The 19333-nt window shown below is 42.3% G+C and overlaps 1 protein-coding gene across 1 annotated transcript in view; it reads right to left on the reverse strand.

Annotated features, from left to right (window-relative positions):
- Positions 1–19333, reverse strand: part of LOC114600658 (desmoglein-2-like) — a 32553-nt gene that overhangs the window by 7531 nt on the left and 5689 nt on the right. Inside the window, exons 2-12 of the mRNA XM_028737103.2 lie at positions 12590–12625; positions 11309–11431; positions 9482–9643; positions 9204–9348; positions 7418–7584; positions 6570–6704; positions 6280–6465; positions 5087–5349; positions 3782–3924; positions 2220–2447; positions 782–1009 (exon numbers count right to left, since the gene is read on the reverse strand). Coding sequence (XP_028592936.2) covers positions 782–1009; positions 2220–2447; positions 3782–3924; positions 5087–5349; positions 6280–6465; positions 6570–6704; positions 7418–7584; positions 9204–9348; positions 9482–9643; positions 11309–11431; positions 12590–12625 — 1816 coding nt within the window. The remainder of the gene's footprint in view (positions 1–781; positions 1010–2219; positions 2448–3781; positions 3925–5086; positions 5350–6279; positions 6466–6569; positions 6705–7417; positions 7585–9203; positions 9349–9481; positions 9644–11308; positions 11432–12589; positions 12626–19333) is intronic.

Here is a 19333-nt window from a genome sequence, read left to right on the forward strand (position 1 = left end):
CCTTAAATGGTGGATCTCCCTTCACACAGAGGTGGTTCCTACCATCTTCATTGTGCAACTTTTGCAGTATGCTGAAGATACACCTCTCTCCCCAGGCCTTTGACAATTAAAATATTTATGTGGGACCCACCTCTTCAACCTTTACTGTACTGCTCTGTGGAATTGTAACAGCTGCTTTAATAATTGTACAAAATGTTTTACTTGTTTTTAATAGTACAGTTATAATGTTGTAACCTGAGCAGGGGCCTTATAAGTGAGGGGTGGGTAAGAAATCTAATAAATAAAATACTTTGCAGAATTCATTGCTTCTTGGAACATTATTTTGATTATTATTTTAAATGAACAGTGCTCTTAGTCCAGACTTTAACTAGCTACTTCTAGTTTGGAAGGCCTTGTGGCTCGTTGCTTGTTTTTTGGTCAAGCTGCCAAACAACATTTCACCTCATATGAAAGTTGAATTTTTGATAAAAGATAGGAAGAACAAGGATCAAAAGCTTTAAAAGGAGTGGGAAAGATGTATCAGAGACAAATAAAATTTTAACAAAGTTCCTTAAATGTATTGCTCTACTCTTTACCGCACCATATGTAAAATATCAGAACATTAAGCTCTCTCTTAAGTCCTATCGAGTCTAATGGGAGAAAACCAGAAGGGGCTTAACTTTGGTTGGTTCACGCCCATAAAGCTTGCATGAAGATTGCAAGTCCCCGCAAGGAGGAGTCATTGTGTCAGAGTGCACAATGGCACTCTGCCAATTCTTCTGGAATAACGCTAGTTACTTACACAGCAGCAGCAACAACGCCAGAATTATCAGAGCAATCGCTGCAGGTCCTAGAAAAACCGATGAGCCGACGATTGCTGCTCGGCAACCACCACCTTCTGCACATTCACAAACATCCAGTCTTAGAGTTTGATACTCGGGACAGCTAAGACCCTGGTTATCTTTCACCAGCAGTGGAACTTCATATGATCCAGGCTTCAGATTCTCTGGTATAAGCTGTACTCTAGATCCTTCACAGGGAAAAAGACAGTAACAATAAATATAAAGCAATGTAATGTAAGTAGCTGACCGTATGACAAAGTCAGCAGATACTGACTTTAGGGCTACCGACTTGATGTTCTGAAGTAAATAGTTATATTATGGAGATAAACACATCAGTTTCTAGAGTACCTAATTGTTGTAAACCCCCCTTGGCAACTGTATTTTTGGCACCAGGGATGGGAACATGTGGCCCTTGAGATGGTGGTCTACAACTTCCACCAGTGGGGGCTATAGGTCCTCTTATATATGGAGGGCCACAGGTAGACCCCCCCAAGTCTACACAGAGACATCAGCACAATGTTTAAAGAGCTAAAATGATCAATGGATGCTAAATAGTCTTTAAAGGAACATCCCTGGTGTTACAGCAATTCCACAAGTACCCAGTCTGTCAACCAGACAGAATATGAAGAACAGTTTTCCTAGATGTGTGTTAATTCCTTGCAGGTATGGCTTTGGAGTACCTTCCCAGCCTGCCTCAAGGAGAAGAAGCAGAAAGACCACAGAGGATTTCTCTTTCTCTACAACTAGTGCCCAAATGAGGAGAGGGGTGGTATCTTACATCTTCTTCAGGTATAGCTGAAACTTTTCCACTGCTTTTCAATGGATGCTTTAGAATCTGACTTAATCTGAAACGAAGTCGCTCAACTTTCAGATAGCAGTAAGTGCTGAGCATTTCTGGCATATTTCAGTGGGAGAGAAATCTTGAGAGAGATGCTCTCCCAGCATGAGAACTGACCACGAGGATCTAAGCAACATAGTGGTGGCTGCTTTTCAGACAAATAATCTCAGCCACTCAGCTTCAGATGTTTTATTCTTCCTCTGGTGAAGCTAAGCCCCTACTTCTGAAGCTACACTTCAAAGCAATGCTACTTTGGCCAGTGCCTGTTATCCAAGAGAGGATTAGCCGAGTCACAACTAAAATAACAGGTTTGTACCCAATGGTTGTAAGTTTTAAGCTTGGTTTTAGTATTGGTTTTAATGCTGCAACCTGGCTTGGGATCTAGGGGGCTTGCACAATGGGACTACCCCCTACTCCTAAATCTGTTTTGGAAATGCACGGGGGCACACAGGAGGCAAAGATGGGTAGGGTAACAAATGCAACTCTTACCTAGTACAGTCGACTAGTTCCTACACACCCTCACCCCTGCTGTAAACCATGTCATAGTGACTCATACTTACCATCCACTCTGATTATCCTCCACTTGTCTGACACTCTTTCAGGCTCATCAACAATAGTGAAAGTGAAAGGGCCACGATTTAGATAACCTCCTCGATTAGTAACAGAGACGTTAACAAACTTTGCATGGGTACAGACAGTTTGACGTGGAGTCACAATGGTCGGGCAGTAGAGAGTAGTATTCTGTACTTGAATAACAATGGTACCTGTAGCCGTTTTTGGAGGCTGGTCTGCAAAATATGTAAAGTAAAGCATTTGTATTTCACTGCTTAAGAATGCAAAAACATAGTTTTATCAGTGCAGAATTTCATTTGCTTCTTTGAGTGTATAAAAGGTTTTAATGTGAATTCAGTGTTCGGTTTGCAATCCATTTCAACAACACAATGATTGAATATAGGATGCAATTCAAACTCATGGAAATGTTTGCTTGGCAATTATTTGAGTTGCTGGAGATGACTACCATACTGTTACTCCAATTCTTTGGGCTCTGTGGACCGTCAGACACTTTATTCAAGACTAACAGCCTTGGATCCAGTGTTTCTAGGAAACTCCACAAAAGCAAAAATATCAGTGCAATGTTGAAAGGTCCATTCTGCCATCTTAATCCCAAATGGCATCCAACTGTATCCAAACATAGACGGAAACCTGCTCCTTTATCTTGGGGACCATCCTGCAAAATTGCTTACGATATCTTAAAGAGTTGTCCATGTGCATAGCGAATAAACAACTTTCTAAAATACGTATTAGATTACAAGGACTCTAATGTGAAAAGCAGATACATGTGTGTGAAGTTTGCCTCCTGGCCTTGGATTAGCAGCACATAGTGATGGAGCATTGACATTTTTGTGGAATCATGTTCACGTCATCATGCTAAAGCATGTAATCCATCAGGCTTTATTAAAAGCCTCTACTAATACATCATTTGCCTAAATGCCAGTGATGCTCCAGGTACTTAACTGAAGGAAAAACAGGCTCAGTCCCTACCATCTACTCAACAGAGGTAAATGACCCTGACTCTCTGCCCAGTCGTGAAAAGCAACACCAGTCTCTCCTGAGCATGGAGAGAGAATCCTGATTTTTGCCTTCTCCATATCCCACCACAAATGAGGGAAGAGCCTGTACGTCTCCCAAGCCCATGGTGAATGCCAGAGGATTTGAGGCAGGCAAGACAATTGATGGCAACCATGATTCATGTCTGGCTAGTAAGTGTAGCCAAGATTTTTGGAGCTGCTGTTCCCTGTGCAGAAACTTGGGAAGTTACTTTATACAGAGACAGAACAGTGGTCCATCTAGCTCAGCCTTGTCTATGCGGACTGGCAGTGGCTCTCTATGGTTTCAGGTAAGGTTCTCTCTTAGCCCTACCTGGAGACACCATGGAATGAAGCTGGGACCTTCTGCATGCAAAGCGGATGCTGCACCACTGAGCCACCACCCTTCGCCAAAGCTTACCGGTCAGATGGTTGCTGCCACTTTCCAAATCTAGCTTTGGGCTTTAAGATGTGGAGTATGAATGAAAAGCCTGATGAATTACTCTTAAGGAAGAAATGGAAGAAGCATCACTTACCCTTACTTATAGCCAAAATTGTTGCAGTGTAAGTACCGTTGACAAGAAAAGATGAGTCATAGTCAATCACTCGGTTAAGTCTGATTTCAGCAGTCCTAGAGTCTACCGTAAACCAGTTCGCAACGTCTTGGCCTTTAACATACCTGTACAGATTTTTAATGTATGTTAGAATGGTCACAACAATTTGTGTATAAAGAAAACACTTTGCTCAAAGACACACAGGGAACCAGGCAGAAGGCCTTCTCGGTGGTGGCGCCCGCCCTGTGGAACGCCCTCCCATCAGATGTCAAGGAAATAAACAACTATCTGACGTTTAGAAGACATCTGAAGGCAGCCCTGTTTAGTGAAGTTTTTAATGACTGATGTTTTATTGTAATTTTAATGTTTTGTTGGAAGGCGCCCAGAGTGGCTGGGAAAACCCAGCCAGATGGGTGGGGTATAAATAATAAATTATTATTATTATCATTACTATACAGGCTTGGTGAATGGTGAAACATCTTCATTTAGTTTCATTCAACAACTCAGGGTCAATTTTACATTCAAAAAAATCATAGAAACATACATTTTATGATGTATGTCAATGTAGCAGAAGAAGATAACACAGACATACATTTCTGAAGGAAGTCATGCATTTATAGGAGATGCCTGGAAACTTCATGTCATCCTATGTCTGCACAGGAAGAATGTGAATTCATGTCATTTCTTTTGCTTGCCCCATCATGCCAGAAGACAGAAATGGGGAAGAAGGGCCACATCCTCTTCTGGGCAACCTTCTGGCGGCCACTTTTGCCTCTGGCCCCCTGCCCATTACAGGGATGTAACCAGGGGGCAAAAGTAGGCAATGAAACGAATGAAAAATTCACCTTTATACAGCAGGCTAGTTTCTGTACACATTCACTCCCCTGTCTCCATCCAGGTAGACAACAGGCATGATCAGAGTTCAAGGTCACCTTCCATCCAAGTGAAAACACTTTCAGAAAGGTATGGATTGGGGTTGGTGAGGAATGTGGCCTGGGGAGAGTACGAAGCACCAGGCAGAGAGCCTGGAGGACTGCATTTGGCTCCTGGACTGGACTGGCGGGTGCAGCAGAAATAGAGTCATGCTATGCATAAAATCATTGCATCTTGCGGGTGCTGCTATTTATTTCTTAAGTGTGTGACAGATATTGCAAGCAAAAGGCAGTGGCACAAATGAGGCATAGACTGAGGCCCGTCTTCACTCAAATTGAATGCTGCAGCAGCAGCTTGATGTAAGCAACTCTTCAGTGATTTGCCTTGGTAAAAAAGAAGAAAGGCATCTCTTACCTGATGTTTTGTGCTATCTTTCCGGTATCTTCATCATAAGCTTCAAAGCGCCCAATAACCTGGTTCACTTTCATTGTTCTATTTGCTTGAATGGTAACTCTGTTGGGCTTAAATACAGGGCCTTCTATCACATTTTCCACCTTAATTTTAACTGGAATTGGTTTTGCTTGGAAGCCCTTAGAAATAATTGATTTGTGATAAGCAGCTTTGTTAGAAACAACAATATTCAAGTCAATGTTCTGCAGCTCTTCATAATTAATTTCCTGTAGGGAGAATGGAAAAAAACCCCAGCAACAAATCAGAAAAGGTGCACTCTGAATTCCAAGCTGGAGAATAAGCGTTAAGACTTCACTTTCATTATCACCAGGGGAGGCCCTGCTGAAGTGTCGCCACCTCCTGAAGTCCAAGGGGCAGCAGGATATGGGAGGGCTTTTCCTGGCTAAGAACTCCCTTCCTTGGACTTACATATGGCACTGTCCTCTTTTCATAAGTTAATCAAGATGCACCTCTTTGCCCAGGCAGATGAATGATTTAGAACAGGCTATGATTTCTACTGTTGTCTTAATTATGGTTTTAAGTGATGTTTCAAGGAATGCACATATCCTGCTCTGGGACCCTAAAGAACACATACATTCAATCAATCAATCAATCAATCAATCAATCAATCAATGCTCCATGTGTGTGTTTATACCTGCTCTGGTTTTGGGCCAGTTCCCGGACAAGTGAATGATATATGCCAAAGTCCCTAGATATTTAGAACATTATAAAATATATTTGCAATTTTCTTTGGTATTCCCAGTGGCCTCATGGAAGTCCCACATACACCCTCTTTTCTTCACAAAACATTAAGCTCTGTGCATTAGTGATCAGAGGAGGTTGCATTTTCCATTTCTAAAATTTTGTCCTCTTGGTAGAATGAAAACGAAGACAATATACCTATGGTTGCCACAGCAGGCTTTATCACAGGGTTGTGAAACATTAGCTCCCTTGACTAGAAGGCAGTATTAAGCCTCTGGATTGGCCCCACTGGTATTACAGCGAGTTTGGAAGTATACCCTGATTACTTTAGGTGCAGAAAGCTTATCCACATCAGCTAGCACCCTCCCTTTCAACATTTTTTCATGCAGTTAATTTTGCATGTCTGCATTGGGACCAATGATTCAAAACACAGCCTCCGCAAACTAAACACTAACCTTAACCAGAATCAAAACTCCTTCATTGGTATGCGAATCTGTTTCTATACGGAAATAACCTCCTTCATTGCCAGACACAATGGTGAAGTTTGCCAGCCAGTTATCAGTGTACTGCTCATCATCGTCAAAGGCCCTCAGTCGCATAATCTCCACATTAGCTGTATTTTCCTGGACGCTTCCATCATACTGTAAGCATACAAGATTTTAAATGTCTCTTCCATGTTATCAAGGCAGGAAAGGCTGTTTAGCACAAATGCATGCAAGCCTTCCAGTCAGATCACTTCACTTACCATGCTTTTTTCAAGATAAGGGATATTGTCATTGACATCCAAAACCTTGATCTGTACCGTTGTCCGTTCACCAAGCCCTATTGCATCTCCATCTCGGTCTCTTGCTTCTACAATTAAGGAGTAGCTACTTTGCACCTGCATGATATTCAAGCAGCTATGTGTAAGTGAATGCAACAGCATACCAAAATAAACCAGTATCTACCATCACCGGCCAAATACCACTGTTTGGAGCCAAAAGAGATCACTGCCCAAGACCTGGGAGCCTCCAAGAGCCAGGTCGTGGGGGTTTATGTATAAAAATATTTATATACCACCATTTATATATGACAATATCAACAATAATTATTACTGCTCTTTTAGATACATTTTGCTGAATTTTTTTAAAAAAACTATTTATTGTTAGTAGACATGCCTGATGAACAGCGTTTCTGTGTGCTCTGGCACTCATCACGGTGTCCCATTGCGCCAGAAACGGTTTAGTCGTGCTGGCCACATGACCCGGAAAGCTGTCTGCCTCGGCCTGAAGCAAGATGAGCGCAGCACCCCATAGTTGCCTTTGACTGGACTTAACTGTCCACGGGTCATTTACCTTTATCTTTCCTACATGCCTGATACCCTCCCCCCCCATTGTTTTTGTATGCTGCCTTGAGCATTTTTAGAGTAGAAGGGCACTTTATACTATTTCCTAATATCAGAATCAAGCAAGCAAATCAGTTGATCAGGATTATGGTCTTAAAGATTATGTTCTACTGAGGTAATTTATAAAGCGACATCAATAGCATTTTTACCACATAAATGAGAAACTGGATAACACAGGAGAGGAATCCAGGAGAGGAAAAAGCATTTACCTCCCTGTCGAGTTGAAAATGTGAAGTCCGGACCTCGCCTGTCGATCTGATAACTTCAAATGCAGGAGGATTGCTAGGCTCTTGAGAAATAATCTTGAAGGCAATTTTAGAGTTGAGGTTGCCTGGCTCATCTGCATCGGTTGCTTCTATCTTTATCACAAGAACACCTAACAATTCAAATTAAACTTAATTATAAAGTCATATTGGACAAATTATATTGAACTGAAGGTATCCAAATGCCCCAAATACTGTACTGAATTTTATATGGTGCACTCAAAGATTTAGCTCAGGTACAGATGCTTGGTCAAATAACATACACTGGACCAGGGATAGCTCTCCAGGTGTTGTTGGACTCCAATTCCCAACAGCCCCAGCCAGCATGGCTAATGGTCAGGGGTGATGGGAAGTACAGTCTAGTAGAATCGGGAGGACTACAAATTTTCTGTTCCTGCACTAGACCAAGACATCTAAGTCCTAAGGATTTGTATAACTTAAGATTTTTAGACGAAATTCCCTTGGAATAAATGATAAAGAATGCACTAAAATTGTATTTAAAAAGAAACACTATGTTAATACCAAGACTGAATAAAATAACATTTATCCCATGGTTTGACTAGTGCTCATGGTAGTGCCAATTTGCCTCCCCACCCCCGCAACATAGTTCTCAGCTCCTTGTCCCATAGCATCCTTCTGATAATGATGTTAGAAATAGATGCAAATCAATATCCTGTCCCAAAGAGCTGAGCTAATACTACTGTGGCTTTTCTTTTTATTTGCCTCTGGATCTGGTAGAATGGACTGCATCTCATCAAACTTCAAAATGCTTTCATGTTTGCTCAGATAGGGCTGGAAAGCACAATACCATTCCCCAGCTGGAATCCCTAGCCATGGTAGTGGGTAACAGCTTGTCTTTCCTTCCTGCCCATTTGGCGTAGCTATCCTGCCTCCGACACCATTGTCCTACTTGGGCATTCTCCCTCAAGCAACCGCACGGCCATGCTTGTTGGCCCCACCACCACTGTCCTGTCCCTGTTGTGCTTTCCATGCATTGGGAGGGAAAAGGTCTAAAGCAGAGAACCTGCCCTAAGCACACAGACTCCCTGTACTATATAGAGCCCCAAGTTCTAAAGCATCATTAATGACTGGCTTGCATGTAGGGTGCAGTGAGTAGACCTTGAAAAAATGTCCTAGCCCACCCCTATCCCCACTATGCAGTGAGCTCTTTTGTCCAAGGGGCCATTACAAAAAGGGACCTGCTAGCTGTAGTCGGAAGTGGCACAATTCAACATGCTCATTCTCCAGGGGTGGATAATAAAGCCTGCACAGTCAGAGTGTAAGGCAAATGCACTCACCCTTCCCAAACTACCAAAATTTTCGAGGCAGCGTCACATAACGAAAGCAAGCTTTGGTTTATTTTATCATTCGTCCTGTGTGACCAGGGCAAGGTAGGATGCAAAAGGGCTCTTGAATCTTTAATAGTTTGCAGAAGAAAGGATTTCAGGTGTACCTTGCACTATTAATCTCTGCTACATTTTCCAGCATCTTCCCCTCTGACGACCAACATCAGATCAAATGCGTGTGATGTTCCTAACCTATTGCAATACCATGACCCTGCACATCTGTGTGTAATCAATGAAAGAGACACATCTGCTACTAAGTGCAGGATTTCAACCATAAACAAGGGACCAAGAGATAGGGTAGTTAGGAAAAAGTACAAGGATATGCACAGAAAACAAAATTGCTATCAAGTTAGAATGAAAGTATTAAATAAAGCTCCAGGACTTACCTACTTCAGACAATTCTTCAACAGAGCCCATAAAAACTGACTTTGAAAACTTTGGGTAGTTGTCATTTATGTCTTTAACTTTAATTCTCAAGTCTAATGGTTTTTCCATGTGGTTACCGTACTGATCCATTGCATAACCTTTCAACTGGAAGAATATTGGCAGAAAAGTAAATAATCCATAGGTGTGAATTCAAATCAATACAGTAAAAGTTGAATGATGGCAATTGACATCAATCTGAGTGCTTGATAAGAAAAGGAAGTCTAATTGCTTCACTTACATGGAACATTGGCGTTTGCTCCCGATCAACTATTCTTGTTATGTTCAGGTCTCCAGTTTTTCCATTAATCACAAACAAATTATATGGTGGTTCGGTGACTCCTGTGCCTGAAATAGTGTAAGTAATAACTATCCCGGGTTCACCTTCATGATCAGATCGTATCTGTAAGGAACATGATTAAAATAATGTTCAGAGTTTTGGGAAATTAAATGCACCTGTACAAATAAACAAGATAATTATTTTATAAGTAGAATATCTTGTGCACCTTGTACATTAGAAGCCTCTTGAGGACCTACCCAAATAACACAGGAAAGGTAAGGGGGATGACATACACAATCATGTTGCGGGTTGGGACAGCACATGCTCCTGCTTTCAACCATCACACTATCAGGCAAACACCTGAACATGGCTAAAGAGGTGCGACTACATGGGAATTGTCAGAGAAAACTTTAGGTAGAAGGGAGAAATGTGGAGCTCAGAGAGACAGTAGGAGGAATGGTGGCCATAGGTAGGGATATTTATTGGGAAGTAAGGGTAGGAACAGGCTTTAAAGGGAGGAGAAAGTTAGTGGAGGATGTGATACCTCATGTCACCATTGAAATGCTATCAGTACAGAACAGCTTGATGTACCGTATTTTTTGCCCTATAGGACGCACTTTTCCCCCTCCAAAAATGAAGGGGAAATGTGTGTGCGTCCTATGGGGCGAATGCAGGCTTTCGCTGAAGCCTGGAGAGCGAGAGGCATCGGTGCGCACCGACCCCTCTCGCTCTCCAGGCTTCAGGAAGCTATCCGCAAGCCTTGAGAGCCTGGGGGAGTTCCCGCGGGCTCGCAAGGCTTGCGGGCAGCAGCCTGCAGCCGGAGCACGGGGCGCCCTCTGGAGGACGCCCCATGCTTCGGGAAGGTGTCCGCAAGCCTCCCGTGCCTGGCGGAAGGACCTGCTGGGTGTGCGAGGCTTGGGGCGGTAGCCTGCATCCCGAAGCATGGGGAGCCCTCCGGAGGATGCCCCGTGCTTCGGGAAGGTGTCCACAAGCCTCCCGCGCCTGGCGGAAGGTCCTGCTGGGCGCGCGAGGCTTGGGGTGGCAGCCTGCATCCCGAAGCACAGGGAGCCCTCCGGAGGACGCCCTGTGCTTCAGGAAGGTGGCCGCAAGCCTCCCGTGCCCGGTGGGAGGTCCTGCCGGGCACGCGAGGCTTGGGGCGGCAGCCTGCATCCCGAAGCACGGGGTGCCCTCCGGAGGACGCCCCGTGCTTCGGGAAGGCGTCCGCAAGCCTCCCGCGCCTGGCGGAAGGTCCTGCCGGGTGCGCAAGGCTTGCAGGCAGCAGCCTGTTCTGGGGGCTGGGGTTGGGGGAAGCTCGGGCTTCCCCCGCACCAGCCCCGCGCCTGGGGGGGGGGAAAATAATTTTTTTTCTTTATTTCCCCCCCAAAAAACCAGGTGCGTCCTATGGGGCGGTGCGTCCTATGGGGCGAAAAATACGGTAAAATCCAGTATTTAATCAGCAAACAATTGACTTGCGTTCCCTATTCCTTTGTTTACCTATGCTGCTTTCTAGAGCAAAGCCCACACAAGGTGACTATAAAGCAGTCATAGGGTTACAGCCAACCAAGTTTTACCCAGAGTAGATCCATTGAAATGAATCAACCTAAGTTAGTTATGTTAATTTCAGTGGGTCTTCTCTGAGTTGGACTAGCATTAGATACAACCCACAGAAATTAACTATTTGGTTTTGCTAAGAAGACCAGGAAGGAGGTGCTATATGATGAGATACCCATTTCCACAGCAAGCCTGCCCCATATTTCTCAGGATTCTGTTCATTTGGCTCTGACTTACTTTAGCAATTGGGTTCTTATTTTCACTCTCTTCGTTGAGGAGGGCAGGTGGGACAATCCATTCCCGCTTCTGTCTAATGTGACCATCCGAATGAAGGAGCTGCTTGTTTCTACCTCCAGGAATCTGTCAGGAAAGCATATATTTTGATAAATTTTATGTCCATTAGTTTTTCCAAGTTTGTTTCTGTCAGTTTTTGTGTGTGAATATTTTATATTATTCTATATGAACCGCTTTGAGGTTTTTGTTGACTAAGCAGCATATAAATCTTGTTAAATATAAAAAAGATGGAACACTGTGTGCATGTCAACATCCTGAATGAACATCTGAACAAGGCTATTTTAAAAGTGCATTTTTGTATTTTTCCATTTAACAATAATGTGGGGCTCGTTAGAAAAAACAGATGAAACTAGCATACTGCGCAGACTAACGGCACAATCCTATGCACATTTTTTTTCATAAGAAAGCCTTTCCTGGATTTTAATACCATGAAATGGTTTTCAAAGTGTACCAGCCATGTACCCTCCACCCTCTAGTATTCAGTGGTAAGGTCTGAAGGGGCCTTGTAATCATTTTTGTTTGAACACACTTACAAACTGCCTATGGAAACTTGCTGCTGAATGCAGCAAAGTCAGGAGTAGAGGGGATGGGGTCATTGTGCACAGGTCCCCCCCCCAACTGAACACACTTTTAATTTAATGATGGACCTCACTGACATGTTATTGCATTTTCAGTGAAGCCCTACAGATGGCAATTTAAGGGAGGAATTCTGTGTTGCACTCTACTGATGGTTCCATTTCTGCTTTCCAGATGGAATGATACCCCCTCTCCTCCCATGTTCTGTTTTGGAGGTCCTCATAACCCTCCAGAGAGGATTTAGGGGAGACATGGTGGGGGGCAGGAAAGCCCTATTGTACTAGTTATGCTTCCTCTAATATGCCGGGTTGGTTGAATCTGGTGCTAAATAATTTATTTTCAAAAGTATATATTTTATTTTTTGTATACAATACCTGGAATATCTTATTTTGTAAATAAATGCAAGAATACTTTCCCTTAAGGATTGAAAAGCTTCCTGTGTGTTATTTCAGTGTGTTTATTTATTTTGTGGAAGTGGTTAGGCATTTAACATTCTTGTTTGCCCACCAAAACACCACCATCCACTCAAGACGACATCTTATGCACTACATACATTCCCTCCTAGCTCAATTCACCCCCCCCCCTCTTTGCAGCTTCATTTTGGAAGTATTTTTGTTCCATTCATTACAATTTCACACAATCTCCTACCTCTATGTGAAGTCCATTCCCAAAGATGGCACAGCTCTGAAAATAATAATAGAGAAATGCATTTTTTTAAAAGCTACAAAACAAGCATGAGAGTTAAAATAACTGTGCACAGTGTCAGAGAAATTCAGCAAATGCATTCCTCCTTGTTTCTCCACCCAGTAATGTTAAAAACGAATACAATAGAACAAACAGTAAAGCTTAAAGATTATCTTATTAAAATCCATCCAGGTACCAGCTGGCCCTGCTTAGCTTCCCAGGGTCTTGGTAAGTGTAGTATGGCCAAATTCAAAACAGGCTTAATTTTATTTCATTCCACATTTAAAAGAGTCATGAGACAAAACACTGCTACTTGGCTTATCAAGTCTATGAATAAACCACCTTTGGAGACTTTGCCCTTGCCTCAACTCAAGCTTGATACGCATATTACAATAAATGAACAGCTGCTGCAGAAGTTTACAAAATGGCAGCCTTATACAGAGTTCCTTCCTATAAGAAAAACGATAGAGATGCTAATATTATAGAGATGTAATTATGGATAGCTCTCCCCTTCACACGACTGAATGATTATAGCTTAACAAGCTGAGCCAGGATGCACCACTCTTAGGCTGCAGTTCTCCTTGGGCCATTTCCCTTCCTGGGCAACTTCTCATCCTCCATCCAGCAATGCTTAATGATTTTCCTGCCACTTGCAGCATTTGTAATACACTGCGCAATATGCTGTGTGATATGTAGCTGTATTTTTTATTGCTTCTTTTCTTTTCTTATATTTTACGGTATTACAATTTGAATTTAACACAGGAAGACAGAACACAAGAATCAAAAGAAGGAATAAAAATACATTTACAAATCAATATGAGTATTTCATACAGACATACTGTGAACTACCTGAAAGCTCACAGACCACTAACGATCTGTCAACCCCAATTTGGGAACCTCGGTATGATTTATCAATGTTTTAAAATGCAAATTGCTAACAAGTGATTAATAAATGTAATTTATCATCATCATCATGCTGCTTTTTAATGACCTTCTGCCAGATGATGGTTAAAACCTTTCTGCTTAGCAAGGCTTTGGGGACATGAATGAGATTAAGCCCCTGCACTAGACTGGGTTTTAACTGGCTGCACTGAATTGTTTTCATCACTGAACAACATATAAAATAGCTGCCTCATTCATATACAGTGGTACCTTGGGTTACAGACGCTTCAGGTTACAGACTCTGCTAACCCAGAAATAGTACCTTGGGATAAGAACTTTGCTTCAGGATGAGAACAGAAATCATGCTCTGGCGGCGCGGCAGCAGGAGGCCCCATTAGCTAAAGTGGTGCTTCAGGTTAAAACAGTTTCAGGTTAAGAACGGACCTCCGGAACAAATTAAGTACTTAACTCGAGGTACCACTGTATTTCTATATTGGGCTGCTTTTAGAAATGTAGATGAGAAAGAAATATTTAAAACAAATAGATGGTGTTTTGTTTTGGAGAGCTCAGAGTGCTTTATACCCAGAGCAATAAGATAAAGTTGGCCATTTTATTACTCCCTTTTTAGGTGGAGACTAGGGAGATCATCATGACAGAGATGAGATCTGAACTAAGGACTTTGAACTATGCAGTAGTATTATGGCTGTATACTTCCTACAACAAGCCCCCCCCACACACACACAGAGGGAGAGAGAGAGAGAGAAGAGAGAGAGAGAGAGAGAGCGCGCTGAACAAAGAAAGACTATTATTTACAAGAATAATTTCCTGTCAAGTTCCATAACCATCTCACACTGCTTAAACGGAGGGTAGGCACTTTGAATGCAAAAAGGATGAGATCAGTGGAGGTGCAGCCTTAAAAAACCTCATCCTATTGGCTCACAGGGGGCCATGTGACACCCCCTCACCTTTCTCCAGGGAGGGGTGGGGTCAAACACTCTCCAGCTAAATTGCAGGAGTGACATTCTCCTATTCTGTATATCAAATCCATTTATTCATTTCTGCCAACTCCTGATACATGGATAGCCTTGAACTGGAAATTTTCAGTGTGGTTTGAGAGTCTACTAGCCACAAGTCGAGCAATACTTGCTTAAATAGTGTTTCATCCAATATAAGCTCAATGTGTGGCACCTGAACCTGCAGCAACCTTGTGGTTTGTGTACTGGCCACCTGTGTCAGCAGCCAGTCAGCAAAGTAAGATTAGATTTCACAAAGAGAATGGAAGACAATCCATGCACAAGTCGCATTTGCCACATGGCAGTATGGTCAACAACATGCATCTTTATAAAAAGATGAGTTAATGAGCATTCATTCATTCATTCAGATCATGAGTTCTGCTGACTTTTCTTTCAGAACAGGATCATAAACATGCCAGGGCAAAAACAGAACTTCCAAATAAAAAGGAAGAGCTTATTCCCATATTAATGTTTTCTAATGTTGGGAAATATGCTTTACATTCAGACTTTTAACATCAGAAGACACACACCCTTTGTAAACAACTGTAAACTGTGTTGCAGGAACTGGCAGCCTATACAATAAGTATTCATTTGGGCAGGTCCCTAACTTCAATGCAGACATTTGTGTGTGTCCATATTAAATCGTTGTTTTGCAAGTCCCAGCACGCTCCCAAGTTGTGTTTCTAACCTAGGGGAGGTTCTGTTCCAGGGTGGATTTCTTTGTTTTGGGTGAGAAATGCATTTTCTTTGTCTTGTGTGAAAGCTACCCTGCCCTTCCATTACTAAACGTTCTGTCATAACACAGTTGAAACTGATTCATGCATTTTCTCGGGATTGTACAGGTATGAACCAGCAGAAGGTTCTGTAAAGCCTTCTGAGATTTAGCTCAAAATGGAAGTGCTTTAAGTACACAGACGACGAAAACCTTTTCTGCACACATAGAAAACTTTGCACACCTACCCTTACAGACATTTCTTATGAGATAAAATAAAGCAGACTTAAATTGGGATTTTAATCCCACGAGCAGGAGCGTTCTATCATGTTGAACCAACTTGGGAGTCAACATTGCAAATAATATTTGTACAGTTGCTAAACATCAATGCCAAATGGGCTAGTCAGAGTAAGCTGTCACACAGAATTGCTTTCTGAAGTATTTCCACTATCTAAAACAAACCAGAAAGCAGCCTTGCAGTGAAACAGTAAAAGCTCCACCACACACCAGTGGCGTAGCGTGGGTTGTCAGCACCCGGGGCAAGGCAAGTAATTTGCGCCCCCTAACCCGTGGATTTGCGCCCCCTAACCCGTGGATTTGCGCCCCCTAACCTGTGGATTTGCCCTAATCCCAGATGTTGCGCCTGGTGCGGCCGGCCCCCCCGGCACCCCCCACGCTACGCCACTGCCACACACTACAATTCTCTTTCAATGCACTGTCCTGGAATCTGACACGTTTCCTTTGTTTTTTACATGCAAGTGGCTCTTGAAGGGCCAATCTAGAGAGGCAGTTAAATGTGTCTGTTAACATGCATGTTTTAAAAACAACAGAAATAGCATGAGGCTGGTGTGGACTGATGAATTATGAAGATCACAGCAGACACACAAGAGAATTTAACACTTTTATCTGTACTGCATTCCTGCAGAAAAGTCCTCTTTTGAAGCCAGTTTTCTGTTCATGGGTGGGAAGGAAAGGCATCATTGGGGGATTTCCAATGCAAACACCAATTGCAGAGGAGAGATTAAATGCAAGGAAACTTCTAATGCCCCATGTAGATAACCATCTCTTCTCCCTCTCTTTCCCTTCCTTTTTACTTTCCTCCCTAAGATGCCTGCAGGCTTACTGTCTAAATATAAGGACAAGACAAGTCTTTATTTCTTAATTTTTGAACAGAACCTAGCAATTTTAGGTGCTTTCTAAAAACAGCAAGGGTTGTACGCATACAAATGCAGGATGCGAATGATACAAATGAATGTATCAAAGAGACGCATGAAGAGACCCAGTATGGCTACAATTTTGTCTTGAACACATATATACTTTGTGGCAAGCAGGGGATCATGCTGCCATGTGTTATGCCAAGGGTGGGGCACCTCTGCTCCATAAGTCAAATTTGGCACGATTCCCAATTTGGGCCATGAGGCTGTTTTGCCCAAACCACACCCACCTGGCTCACACCTGAGAGATGTGGGGCAGACAGAGATGCAGGTGCAAAAGAACAATTGTGAATCAGCCCCAATGGGTTTGGCTGTGCTCTGGATTTCCTGATCAGGAATGCAGCCATTGTTGCCCAAGGTACTAACAGCAAGTTGCCCCAGTGGGATCAGCTGTGTTACTGAGCTCTCAAGGAAGGAGACCTCCCTTCCCTGCCCAGCTGAACTTCTGACTCTTACCCACCTTTACTCACCATTCATGGAGTTGCCAGTGCTGGCATTGGGTCCAACTGAAAGGCTACAGCTCAGTCAAGGGCTTCATTCAACCCTCTCCCTCGACTTAACCCTCTTTCAAAACAAGTTCACACTAAGCATGTGTTTGGAACACCCTTATGAATTCCCATTAACCTCAACCACAAAAATGCCTTTTAAATAAAAACTACAACCATGTAACACTACTATTGGACAAAAGCACATACTAGGTTATCTCCTTGACTTGCACAACCACTTGTTTCCCAAATCACACAGTACAAATGGAGGATACCTTCCGGAAAAATTAACCCAGCAAATTCTATGGAAGTAAAACACCCACCATCTGCCAACTTGTCTCAAATGTTTAACTAGTTCAAAATAAGCCAACTCTTATCCTTTCCACCCCAAATTTGGCACGGACCATCCTCAAACCCACTGCTCATACACTGACAAGTTTCAGATCAGTCTACTAAACCATTTTCCTAACTATACACCATAGAACATGCCCCGCCTCGATCTCTAATCATAATGGTGGCACACAAACCAGCCGATTCACTTTATTAACATAGTGCCATAACTGTAGCCCTAGAATTACCATTCAATAAATACAAACGTTACTATGCAACAAATGCAAAAAAATTGTGTGTTTGACTTTCCCTCCCTAGTGGGAAGAATAAGGTCATGGGAGCACATAGCATGTGCTCTCTCTTCATCCTCATTTAGTTTCAAGCCTTCATTTATCTGCACTGTCACTGCCTTGCTACAGATTTATGATTGTTCAATAAAGTGTTCCTTTTATTCCATTTTATGCATCATGCCTGCATTTGGGGATGAGGATATCAGCATGCCCCTTGTCCTCACATGATACAGGTAAAATCTTGTCTGAGGCAGGAAATTAAGGTCTGCCTATATGCAGGTGATGTATTATTAAAAAATACTGAAGCTGAAATATGCCTAACAGAATGTTTAAATATTGTTGATGGATTTAAGCAGACAACAGAATACAAACTACAAAACTTTTAGCCTTTCATCTTACAGATGAAGAATTGAGAGATTTAGGAGATAAAACAAAAATTCAAGTCAATAATAGATCAGTGAAACATTTTCTAAAGCAAACAAGCAATTATTGAGATGTAAACTATAGACTAGAGGGCAAGATGAAGGAGAAATTAGAGAGGAGACATATACATCTTCTGGAAGAATTACAGCAATAAAGTCGAATATTCATCCACACCCACACCCACCCACCCCACATATTACTTTAGCAATAAAATAAAATTGGAGTAATGGCAACAGCTAATAAAAAAACAAGAACAAAACTAATGGGTATAAATAGGAGGAAAGGGACCCTTTCTTTACTGGATATGAAGCTACTTTCAAGCTAATTGTCTAGTATGGATCTGTGAAGTCTTTCTTCTGTAAGGTTCTTAAGATATTCTATATCAAAACCACAGGAGAAGGAAACACATATATTTCCCAGAAAAGAAAAGAAAACACTGGTTGTTGTAGAAACAGATCAAATGTTAGTGTCGACTGAAAACTACCGTACCTTTTATATATAAATTAATATAATTGCCATTTTACATTAGCAGTTTCATCTTTGACTTGAAGAGTGACCTTTCCATGTTGCCATGCAAGATATGAGTTTCTGTTTTATTAAGCATTTACATCAATGGCATGACAGGATTAAATGAAGGTCACTTGCCACATATCTTCATGTAAGCATTTATGGGATAACTAAATGATAGGTAATTAGACCCAGAAAACTAAAACCAGACAGAGAAGTAAATAACCCTGTGCTGTGGAAAAGGAAGTGAAACAGTTCCGTATTTACTGAGAAAGGACTTGCATCTATGCATATTTACTCATGAGAATCACTACTGTAAGTTCAAGAGTAAGTAGTGAGTTCAAGTGAAGCCTCTGGAAGCTGCCCCTGCTATAACGAGAATGTCAAAGAAAGGGAGCAAAGAGGTGTGTATATGTGCATATGTATAGAAATATGGGTGTGTGGGTCGAACTGAGTTTTTGACCAGGGTGAAAGAAAGCATAATTTAACCCCTACAACATGGTAACCAACAGTAGGCCTAGATGCTCTTGCTGTGTATAAACATCTCAGACCTCAGTAGCTGCCATGGAATAAATCATCAGCAACATCTCTTGAGCAGCAAGAAGTTCCAACCACTGACGTTACAAGAAGTAACTACGAACATGAGTAACGTATAGCAAATGGAAATTACAACACTTCTCTAGAGCAGCCTTTCTCAACCTGTGGGTCCCCAGATGTTGAACTACAACTCTCATCACCCCTAGCTAGCAAGGCCAGAGCTCAGGGATGATGGGAGTTGTAGTTCAACAACATCTGGGAACCCACAGGTTGAGAAGCGCTGCTCTAGAGCATGGTTTTCCAAACTTGGGTCTC

Source organism: Podarcis muralis, chromosome 8, assembly GCF_964188315.1.
Source record: "Podarcis muralis chromosome 8, rPodMur119.hap1.1, whole genome shotgun sequence".
Classification (NCBI taxonomy): domain Eukaryota; kingdom Metazoa; phylum Chordata; class Lepidosauria; order Squamata; family Lacertidae; genus Podarcis; species Podarcis muralis.